The sequence below is a fragment of the Chelonoidis abingdonii genome, chromosome 5 (genome assembly GCF_003597395.2).
Source record: "Chelonoidis abingdonii isolate Lonesome George chromosome 5, CheloAbing_2.0, whole genome shotgun sequence".
Taxonomy (NCBI): domain Eukaryota; kingdom Metazoa; phylum Chordata; order Testudines; family Testudinidae; genus Chelonoidis; species Chelonoidis abingdonii.
This window is the reverse complement of record NC_133773.1, coordinates 341,238-353,116: the sequence shown is the minus strand read 5'-3', so window position 1 is coordinate 353,116 and position 11,879 is coordinate 341,238. Positions and strand designations below refer to the sequence as shown.

The 11,879-nt window shown below is 47.9% G+C and overlaps 1 protein-coding gene across 5 annotated transcripts in view; it reads right to left on the bottom strand.

The window, feature by feature from the left end:
• Positions 1-6,695: 6,695 nt before the first annotated feature.
• LOC116830961 (class I histocompatibility antigen, F10 alpha chain-like) overlaps positions 6,696-11,879 on the bottom strand; it is a 54,584-nt gene continuing 49,400 nt past the window's right edge. For 2 of the 5 annotated variants that reach the window (XM_075066012.1, XM_075066016.1), the window contains one exon: positions 6,696-7,978. In XM_075066012.1, coding sequence (XP_074922113.1) covers positions 7,866-7,978 — 113 coding nt within the window. In that variant the 3' untranslated portion in view covers positions 6,696-7,865. Of the gene's footprint in view, positions 9,709-11,879 lie in introns of all 5 variants that reach the window. The other 3 variants (XM_075066014.1, XM_075066013.1, XM_075066015.1) reach the window with 3 other exon arrangements.

Sequence of the window (11,879 nt, the reverse complement as noted above, 5' to 3'; positions counted from 1 at the left end):
GCAATCACTCACACTCCCATGGTTACTGTCCTTTGCTCCAGTTTCTTTCAGGTATCCTTTGGGGGTGGAGAGGCTCTCTCTTGAGCCAGCTGAAGACAAAATGGAGGGGTGTCCCAGAGGTTTAAATAAACTTTCTATTGTGGGTGGACACCTCTCCCTCCCGCTGTGTAGAATCCCAGCTACAAGATGGAGTTTTGGAGTTACATGGGCAAGTCACATATCCATGCATGACTGAGTTCCTTACCAGCCAAGCCACGTTCTTGGGAAAGCTCAGATGTGGATTGGTGTCTCCAAGTTCATTGTTGGTGTAAGTGTTTCTTGACTGGGCACTTACTGAGAATAGTCTTTTCTCAGGAACCCGACCAACTGCTTCACTGAGGTATTTAAAATTAAACAAGCGCACAGCCAATATTCATAACTTCGAATACAAAAATGATACATGCATACAGATAGGATGAATGTATTCAGTAAATCATAACCTTTGCAGAGATGTGTTACCTGGCATATCATAGTCCAGTTATGTCATATTTACTTTCATAAGCATATTTCCATGAAGCATTATGAGGTACATGCAATGTCACACCTGGAGAATAGAGCGGAGAGAGAACAATCACACACTGGCCCCAGGGCAATGGATGGGATGGGCTCTCACAGGGCTTTTCCATCGCTGCAGACCAACCTTCAGAGGCAGGTGATAGTGCAGAGGTTGCACCCATAGAAACAAGTGCTCACCCCTTCTCCCCCAACACACACAAGAGCAATTTCCTGATGTGCACACACAGAGGGGGAGCAAATGCACGTTTCTGTGGGCCTAATGCTGGGATACTCTGAAACCAACAGTGACTCCAAAGAGACTTTTTTTTTTAGCAGAAGGGGAGCGGCTGCCTAGTTAGGAAACATTTGCTGGTATAGAGCATGAGACATCAGATTTCTTGGGCTCAGAGTTTCCCTTTATAAGGGAACAAACAAGAAAAAATGGTTGATTACAATAAAGGTTGCTTAGTTGGAAAAGTTTCTGGTATGACCCTAGAAATGCCTGGGAATCACAGAATTATAGAATATTAGGGTGGAAGAGACTTCAGGAGGCCATCTAGTCCAATCCCCTGCTGAAAGCAGGAATGTAGTCATAAGGGAGGTGTCTTTAACATACCTGAACTTGCACACATCACATTAACCTATCATGCTGACAGACACCACACCTTCACAAGGAAACCCATTGCACTGGAAAGAAACCAAACTGTATGCATGAAAAACCCTAAGGACAGGTCAACAGACAGGTTTTGTACTGATTCAACTACTCTGGCTTAGAAACCAATATTGTTAACTCAGTGCAAACCCCTTGGTGTGGATGTTGTTACACTGGTATAAAGGTGTTTATATTCCTAGTGTATTTTGTTACATATGGGAAATCTAAACCAACAGAGTTAAGCAGTACAAACCCTGTATATACACCAGGCTCACTTCACACAATAATGCAAAACCCTGATACCCACCCAGACTCTATCCTTGGAGACGTAACAGACTGTTGTGGGCTGGGTTAAACCTTGTTATTGTGGGGTGGGCACAGCTGCCACCTGATATCCAGGGTAAATGCTTAGAAGTGGCCTAAGCAACAGCAGTAGCACCCAAGCCACAGGCACATGGGGAAACGTGAGCAGAGGCTGAATCATGTGGCCCGAGGGGTTTCACATGCAGGGCTCAGGGGTGTGTGTATGTGTGCACTGTTTTTTCAAGAGAGAAAGAAAGAGAAGCAGAAAAGAAGCCAAGCAGACGCAGCCTGGAAGCACAGTGTGTGGGGCTGAGAGGAGCCCACAGAAAGCTTTTGGGCTGAGATGCTGTCTGATACAGGGTTGGAGCTGTGAGAAAGGACACTGCCTTCTGATGTTTGGTTCCTCCTGTGTTGAGGGAAGCAGGACTTTGTACAGTCCTTATTAATAAATAAAATTGCATCAAAGAAATACCTGACAATCACCAATTTCTCTCAACTGTAGCAACCTACACAAGACCTCCAAGTTTTTGGCTAGAGACTTTGGTCAATATACTTCTAACCAACTCACAAGGGTCTGCATCAGATACCTGGGAATGTTGCTCAGGTCAGAATTACAGTCTCTGTCAGAGCATGAGTGAGAAGAATTTGATGTGTTCACTATGATCATTGCTACACTGGGAGTCCAAGGACAGTATGGAGTCTGGCAATGAGCTAGGTTAGTGTGTGTGTGTGTGTGTAGTTGTGCCAAACACATCTCCCTTGGCTGGAAACTCCCCTGCTTTTCCAGATTTGTACTGGAAGGTTTTCCATGAGCAACTTGAACTGTGACCAGAAGGAATTTGGTTTGTTCTAATGTAGAGGCACGTAAGAGGGGTGCTCTGTGAGGGTCTGTGTGGTTAATTCCCTGGTGGGGGACAGAGCAGGTGAGCAGGGAGATGGAGGAAGGGGCAGAGGATGAGGACAGCTGTGTGGATCCTAGGGAGATAACAGAAATGGAGGCTGTCAGAGCCTTCCCTCCATGTGCCCCTTAATGCCCAACCTGAGCAATAGCCACTGGAGCTACCAAGAATGTGCTCCAGTTACCCACCTGCTGTCCAGTTCTGTGGGAGCCACTGAGCTGTCTCAGCAGTGCCCCTGTTACAATTACTAGTGTTATCACTGTAGCACAGAGGAGCCCCGGTCATAAACCTGGACCCCAAAGTTCTGGGCACAGCACAATTCAGAATAAAAAGATGCTCCCTGCCTAAGACAAGAAACAATAGATGGAGACAGACAGGAGAGCACATGGAAACAATGAGACAACACCAGTCAGCACGATCAGCTGTGATAACAGGACACAAGCAGCTTCACCATAGTCAGATTTTTTGCAGACACCTTGGAGGGATTTGAAGGAGCATAATAAGGTAGCTGTGTGGGTGTTTACAGGGGGCTTTTTCCAAGTGTGCAGGGCAGCATGGGGGGGTGGGACTTACAGCTGGGGATGAGCTTAGAATTCTGAAAGACTCAGCGAGATTTTGACATAGCCTCGATGTGAGAACCTACAGAGAGGTCCGAGTCCAAAATGACACCCAAGTTATAGGCCTGAGTGACAGGCAAGATGCTGGTGTTATTCACAGTGATTGAGAAAGGTGGTAGCAGGGAGAACTGGTAATGAAGGCAAGTTGTCCCCTTCACACTATTTAGTGTCATATTAAAATAAATAAATACAAATCAATGTGGCCAAATGAGGGTTAGAATGAACAAGTGGTTACCAATATTTCAACTTTCCCTCAATTCAAAGATGTTGACGACAGAAAGCTCCATTCTGATCATCTCACCTCACCTCCGGGAAAGGCTGGGTTAGGAAAGTGAGACACGAGGGGGCATTTTAAGAAATGATTGGGTTTTTAACCCCATATTTAGCCAATTTTTCCCCAGGAAATTCAGCTGACCTGTGAAGCGTTGTTGTGCCAGAGCTGGAGTCTCTGTGTAATGATCACACTGTGGTAGGGAGGTAGGTCGGTCCTGCTTTTTGTGCATTTTCCAGTGCAGGCTAAGGACAGGATCACCACTAACGACCCCAGAGACACTAGCTGGAGCACCATTCGCTCAGGAGGTTGTTGCTGCCCTTTGCTGGCTCCAGGGCTCTTCACACCCCACTCTCAGCATTCAAGATCCTTCTGCCAACAGAATTTCCATTTATCATATGTTTTACCATAGTGCCTGTGTGCATGAACGAGGGTCCCATTGCGCTAGGCGCTGTACAAACACAGAACAGACTAGCCTTGATTTTTCTTCAGGGTCAGTTAAACTGTCTTACGCCTTGGCTACACTGGAGAGTTGCAGCGCTGGTAGTGGCTTTATAGAGCTGCAACCTTACTCCCCGTCCACACTGGCAAGGCACATACAGCGCTGTATCTCCCTGGCTACAGCGCTGGTCGTACTCCACATGGACGAGAGGAATAAAGAGAACAGCACTGCTGCTGCAGCGCTGGGGTGCCAGTGTAAACAGCGATTAATCTTACTACGCTGTAACTGACCTCCGGAATTTTCCCATAATGCTTTTAACTAAAGAAATTTCTTTGTTTTGTTATGATGCCTCTCTGAGTTTTGTTGTGAACTCGGGGCTCCCGGAGCTACTTATCTAAAAAACAAACACAGCTATTGTTTGCTCGAGCAGAGGCAGGCAGGGAATGTTCACACCTAGTGTTTGCTTGAGGAGAGAAACAGCACGGCAGGGCGGGGGAGGGAGTCAGTCGGAGCAGCTGCTTATCTGCATTTAAGAGTGAATGAGAGAGGGGTAGGGGAAGTGGTCGGAATTTGCAAGGCAGGGAGCTGACACAGTGTCAGCTCCAAAAATCCACTCTTTCTCTCTCCCCCACGCTCCCTGTCACACTCTACCCCACCCCGCTCTTTTGAAAAGCACGTTGCAGCCACTTGAAAGCTGGGATAGCTGCTCATAATGCACCACTCCCAACACTGCTGCAAATGCTGCAAAAGTGGCCACAACAGTGCGTTGGTAGCTGTCAGCGTGGCCACACTGCAGCGCTTTCCCTACACAGCTGTATGAAGACAGCTTAACTCCTAGCGCTGTACAGCTGCAAGTGTACCCAAACCCTTAGTTGCATTATGGTTTGACCAGCATTAACTGTGATAATGAAGGCGAAAGGCGTGTAATAATGGGGACTGGGAGGCAGGAATTATGGGGAGAGCTGGTCATAACCTGAAATTTCTATTTTATGGGGAATTTTAACACACTGGAATTTGCTTTTGATCCAATTCAAAAAGAAAACAAATATTTGTTTAAAACTGCCAACGAGAGAGAATTTAAAAAAGAAAAAAATCATTTTAGAAAATATACCAATTTTGAAATTTCATTTAGATTTTTGTAATATATTATTTTTACACAATATCTTGTATTTCACTGATACCACTGACATATCAGAATATACTATGTAAAATATTCTCTTTTATAAAATCATTAAGGGCAACTGCTACTTAAGTACCAGTAGAAACATTTTAACTTTCTAGATCTGTGGTCTCCAAAGTTTTTTGACTGCGCACCCCTATCAGTAAAAATTTTTTGAGTACCCACCCCGTGCTGTGCCGGCGCCACCATTTTTGCCGAAGCAAAAAAAAAAAAAGTGCTCCTCCTGCCATGCACTTCTAAGGATCCTCTTGCGCACCCCACTTTGGAGACCACTGTCCTAGATCAGTGGTTCTCAAATTCTGGGTCAGGACCCGAAAGCAGGTCACGAACCCATTTTAATGGTGTCATCAGGCTGGCTTAGACTTTCCTGAGGGCTTCAGCACTAAACTATGGGGCTCAGGTTACAGGTCCACTACCTGGGGCTGAAGCCCTTGGGCTTCGATCCCCCCTGCCACCCAGAGCAGTGGGGCTCAGGTGGGCTTGGACTTGGGTCCCCTTCCTGGGGACAGGTAGTAACTTTTGTTGTCAGAAGGGGTCATGGTGCAATGAAGTTTGAGAACCCCTGTTCTTGACCAAAACATCCTGTCAGCCGCTCCCTCACGCAGAGCCACTCAGTTGCCTGAAAGTAGCACAGTCGTCATTACACCCACAACAGTGACACTACACCAGATCACAGCAGCTGCAACAGCCCTCCATCAAGAAGGGAACTCATCACACAGAGAGGAGGCAGCCCCAGCTCCTGGGAGAGCACAGGGGGTAGGGATGAGCCTGGAGTGGGCTCTGGGATGGGGGATATGCACAGGGAGCTCCCCAACCCTGAACCCCCCCATCCCCACACCAGCTAGCGCAAATCACTGTTCACACAGCTTAGACGTTATTAATCTCTTACTGTAAAGGAGGATTTGAGGGGGATTTTGACCTTTGAACTCTGGAGAAATAGAGGTAGGTAAGGGTACAGAGCCCTGCCCAGAGGGAGCTGTTTGATGCCAGCTCACGCCCTGCGATGGGTCAGGGAATCAGCTCTCTTTTGGGTGAAGGTGCTTGGTTCAGAGACATCTTTAAGCCCAGCCACCCATGGGCAGAGGGGAAGGCTAGAAAGTTTGCACTGGCTGCTCCTGTGCTCTCTGCTGCTGGGAGATGAACCCTGGGAACCAAGCACCCAGATTCCCAAGGGAGGAGCCACCAGCACCCGAGGCCCCACCATGTCCCTGTTACACTGTGGCGTGATACAGAGCCAGGCAGGAGGTTGGAACCCACCCAGCAAGCGCTGCAGGCTCCATGGGACAGGCAGAGGGGACTGGCCCAGTCTGTGGAAGCTGGTAGGGGAGGGGTCTCCAGGACATCTCTGTCTTTCACCTGCATTCCTCACCAGCCCGTGGTGGGTCCACGCAGCCCCACTATGGAGAAAGGAACAAGGCAACTCCCCGGTTGTTCTCCTGAGCTCACTGGATAACTAGTGTCAGGTGCAGTTGCAGCATTACTAACAGGGACACAGTAAAATCACAAAAACAATGAGGAGTACTTGTGGCACCTTAGAGACTAACAAATTTATTTGGGCATACACTTTCGTGGGCTAAAACCCACTTCATCAGATACGTGGAATGGAAAATACAGTAGGAATATATATACACGACAAGGTGGGGGTTGCCATACACAGATTCACTGGAACGGAAGGAAGTATGGACACGTAAGCTGCCCACGAAAGCTTATGCCCAAATAAATCAGTTAGTCTTTAAGGTGTCACCAGACTCCTCGTTATCCTTCTTGGAGGTTATTTTAGGCCATACAGTGGTTTGATTTTATTTTTCATTTAATGCACTAAGAATATAAACAATATAGGCCCTGGGTATATTTCACAGCATTGTATGTGTTCATTGAACAGGGGCGCTTGTGGTGTGAAAAATGTTTCTCTTGAGTCTGCACCATGACTATATCTTGAACAAGAAATCTGGACCTTGACAAAAAATAACTAACTACCCCTGCATTAAGGGCTGCTATGAAGAGGACAGTGATCAATTGTTCTCCAGGTGCACTGACAGTAGAGGAGGAATTTAGGTTAGACATTAGGAAAAACTTTCTAGCTATAAGGAGAGTTCACTGTGGAACAGGTTGTCACAGGCTCACAGGCCAGTGCTCTCTTGGCTCCATATAGCCCCTGAGAGGAACTGCCCTTCAGAGTATTGACCCTATATCAGGTCACACTCTTTACTTAGGGTTTAAGCTGTAGGCTTCTCCTCCACCTCCCAGTAAGCACGTCTGAGCCTTCAGCATGCCTGCCTCTCGCTGCCTGCAGTGATTCTCAGCCAGTGCAACATGGAAGTGTTTACTGTACATCTGGAGCACAAGACGTTCTCAGGGGCGTCCAACTGGGTCTGTCCCCATCCAGGTGGGCTCAGGTCGCTCTTTGTTCCCAGCCCAGAAGTGACTCCTCCTTTCTGCGGCCCACGCTGTGTCACCTCCAAGGCCCCGCCTCCATCTTTGTCTTCTTTCCCGGGCAAACCGATCTCCAGGTGCCTCTCTCTTCAGCTCTTTGTTCTCTCTGCTGCCCACAACTGGCTGGCTCCAAGCTGGGATGAGCCTTTGGGTCATCAGTCGCTAAGTTACAAAGTGTCCAGGCCGTGGTCTAGGGTCCAGGCTGCTAGACTGGATCGTACCTGGTCCTCTGCAACAATAGACACCCCCTCCCACCTTGGTTAGACATGCAGCACATGGGGGAAACTGAGGCACACTGTATACATAGACAACATTAGGAAAATACCCCACTTCATCACACAGGTTGCCTAGAGAGGTTGTGGAATCCCCATCACTGGAGGTTTTTAAGAACAGGCTGGACAAACACCTGTCAGGGATGGTCCAGGTTTACTTGGTGGTGCCTGAGTTTGGGGATGGACTTGATGACCTCTTGAGGTCCCTTCTAGCCCAGCATTTCTATGGCTCTGTGAATGGTGAAATGGACATTAGAGGCACTTACAAACTAAACGCACTTATTCCTGTCCAACAGACATCCTCAGCTGATGATGACAACAGCACTACCATCTGCGAGTAGACCAGGCAATTTACCATGTTATAATCATGAAATTCTACAGAAAAAAAAAAAGTACCCTTCACCATACGCACACAAGCAGTTACAGCTCACATGTCTAGCATACGGTACAGGGTGTGCAAACCACTGTACAGCACAGAGCACTGAGTGCACACACTAAATGCTAGCAAATATTAAACTCTTACTACAAGCTTTTATTGATTAAAATTTTGGAAAATATTTTGTGCAAATAAAACACTGTTATAGAAAACTATTACATCTGAAAAGTAAAAGGTGGTCCAGTGAGCAGACAGATGAGGCCAGAAATCCCACACAGGATACCAGCCAAGTGCCAGAGAAAAGCTAGGGAGAGGTTGATTGGCTCATGTAGGGAGACAGAGCAGAGCTCATCAATCTTCCTCTCTGGAATCCCCTCATGTTTTGGCACAGACTCCAGCAGGCTCTGTTAAGCTGCAGAAATTAAACACAGGCAACATCTGTGGCCTGGTCTACACTACAAGTTTAGGTCAAATTTAGCAGCGTTAAATCGAATTAACCCCGCACCTGTCCACACTATGAAGCCATTTAGTTCGACATAAAGGGCTCTTAAAATCAATTTCTGTACTCCTCTCCGACGAGGGGCGTAGCGCTGAAATCGACATTGCTGGTTCGTATTAGGGTTAGTGTGGATGAAATTCGACAGTATTGGCCTCTGGGAGTTATCCCACAGTGCACTACTGTGACCACTCTGGACAGGAATCTGAACTCGGATGCACTGGCCAGGTAGACAGGAAAAGCCTCGCAAACTTTTGAATTTCATTTCCTGTTTGCCCAGCGTGGGAGAGCACAGGTAACCATGTAGTCCGAGAATCAAAAAAGAGCACCAGCATGGACCGCACGGGAGGTACTGGATCTGATCGCTATATGGGGAGGGGATTCTGTGCTAGCAGAACTACGTTCCAAAAGATGAAATGCCAAAACATTTGAAAAAATCTCCAAGGACATGATGGAGAAAGGCCACAATAGGGACTCATATCAGTGCCGCATGAAACTTAAGGAGCTCAGACAAGCGTACCAGAAAACCAAAGAAGCAGACAGAAGGTCCGAGGCAGAGCCGCAGACATGCCCCTTCTACGTTGAGCTGCATGCAATTCTATGGGGGTCCACCACCACTACCCCAACCCTGACCGTGGATTCCGAGGAGGGGGGAATCTCAGCCATGCCCAAGGAGTCTGCGGACGGGGAAGAGGAGGAGGAGGAGGAGGACAATGAGCTTGCAGAGAGCACACAGCACTCCGTTCTCCCCAACAGCCAGGATCTTTTTCTCAGCCGGACTGAAGTACCCTCCCAAGGCAGTATCCCAGACTATGAAGCCATGGAAGGGACCTCTCGTGAGTGTATCTTTGCAAATATAAAACATGGTTTAAAAGCAAGCATTTTTTTAATGATTAATTTGCCCTGAGGACTTGATTGCATTCGCGGCCAGTACAGCTACTGGAAAAGTATGTTAACGTGTCTGGGTATGGAGCAGAAATCCTCCAGGGACATCTCCATGAAGCTCTCCTGGAGGTACTCCAAAAGCCTTTGCGGAAGGTTTCTGAGCAGTGCAGCCTTATTCCGTCCTCCATGGTAGGACACTTGACCACATCATGCTAGTAGTAAGTAATCTGGTATCATTGCATGACAAAGCCTGGCAGCATATGGTCCCGGTGTTTGCTGGCATTCAAGCAACATCTGTTCTTTATCTCGCTGTGTTATCCTCAGGAGAGCGATATCATTCATGGTAACCTGGTTGAAATACAGGAATTTAATTAAGGGGACAGAGGTGGCCATTCCTACTGGGCCGTTTGCCTGTGGCTGAAAAATAATTCTTCCCTGCAGTCAGCCAAGCGGTGTGTATGGGGGGATGGGGTGCGCACTGACGCTGAGCTTTTCCCGTTTGGCTAGCAGGGATCTTCCCTGATACCAGCTACATGGTGGGGGGGAAGGGTAAATCAATCATCCCACAGAACTGGAGGGGGGGGGGTTAGTTTGGTTTCTGCAGGGATGTTCCCTGATACCAGCCACGCAGTGGGGGGAGGGGTAAAGTGATCATCCCAGAGAATTGGATGGGTGGTGGGGGGGTTTAGTTTGGTTTCTGCTGCTGCACGTTAACAGGAAAACCGCAGAACTCAATGGGCTTTGCTTGGTATGGGAAAGGAGGGCGCTGCTTTAATGAAGGTTGCAGAAGCCAAAAGACAATAGCTTACCACGGCCGCATGCAAGCCGAATTCTGTTGCCTGGCCCTGCATCTGTGATCTCTAACACCAAAGCCGCAGGCATTCAATATAAGATGCAAAATGCGACCTTGTAATGTGCAATGTAATGTGAATAGTGTTGTTCACCATGAAAGAGTATAACCATTGCTCTGTAAAATGTACCTTTTTAAATACTTCTCTCTTTTTTCCCCTTCCTCCTGCTGCTGCAAATTTTTCAAGCCTCCCTCCTCTGTCCCATAGGCTATCTCAGACAAGGAGGCAAAAAAACTGCATGCGAGATGAAATGTCTTCAGGAATCATGCAATCGACCCGCGATGAAAGAGCTCATCTGAATGAGTGGAAGGACACTGTATCAAAGTACAGGAAAGATGCCAGTGAACGTGAGGACAGGAGGGACCAACGTGAGGACAGGAGGGATGCCTGAGATGAGAGGTGGCGGCAGGAAGATCAGAGGAGGCAGGATGCAATGCTGGGGCTACTGCGGGATCAAACAGACATTGCATTTGGTGAAGCTTCAGGAATGGCAACAGGATCACAGAGTGCCGCTACAGCCCCTGTATAACCAGTCTCCCCAAGTTCCATAGCCTTCTCACCCAGATGCCCAAGAACATGGGGTGAGGGGAGGCTCTGTGCACCCTGCCACTCCAGCCAGTGAACAGCCCATGCAAAAGGCTGTCATTATTTTGAAGTGGCCTTTTCCTTCCCTCCTCCCCAACCCCACCCAGGCTACCTTGTCAGTTCTCTCCCTATGTTTATAATCAGTTAATAAAGAATACATGATTTTTAAATGATAGTGACTTTATTTCCTTTGAAAGCAAGCTGTGATCAAAGGAGGAAGGGTGGGTTGCTTACAGGGAACAAGTCAATCAAAGAGGCGGGTTTTCATCGAGAAACAGAACTTTCACACCGTAGCCTGGCCAGTCATGAAACTGGTTTTCAAACCTTCTCTGATGCGCAGCGCTTCCTGGTGTGCTCTTCTAACTGCCCTGGAGTCTGGCTGTGCATAATCAGTGGCCAGGCGATTTGCCTCAACCTCTCACCCCACCATAAACGTCTCCCCCTTACTCTCACAGAGATTGTGGAGCACACAGCAAGCAGCAATAACAATGGGGATATTGGTTTGGCTGAGGTCTGAGCGAGTCAGTAACGTGTGCCAGCGACCCTTTAAACGTCCAAAGGCACATTCTACCACCATTCTGCACTTGCTCAGCCTGTAGTTGAACAGCTCCTGACTACTGTCCAGGCTGCCTGTGTATGGCTTCATGAGCCATGGCATCAAGGGGTAGGCTGGGTCCCCAAGGATAACTATAGGTATATCAACATCCCCCACAGTTAGTTTCTGGTCTGGAAAGTAAATCTCTTGCTGCAGCCATTTAAACAGATTAGTGTTCCTGAAGACACGAGTGTCATGAACCCTTCCCGGCCATCCCACGTTGATGTTGGTGAAACGTCCCTTGTGATCCACCAGTGCTTGCAGCACCATTGAAAAGTACCCCTTGCGGTTTATGTACTGGGTGCCCTGGTGCTCACGTGCCAAGATAGGGATATGGGTTCCATCTATCGCCCCACCAGAGTTAGAGAATCCCACTGCAGCAAAGCCATCCACTATGACCTGCACGTTTCCCAGAGTCACTGGTAGCAGCAGCTCAGTGATTGCTTTGGCTACTTGCATAACAGCAGCCCCCACAGTAGATTTGCCCA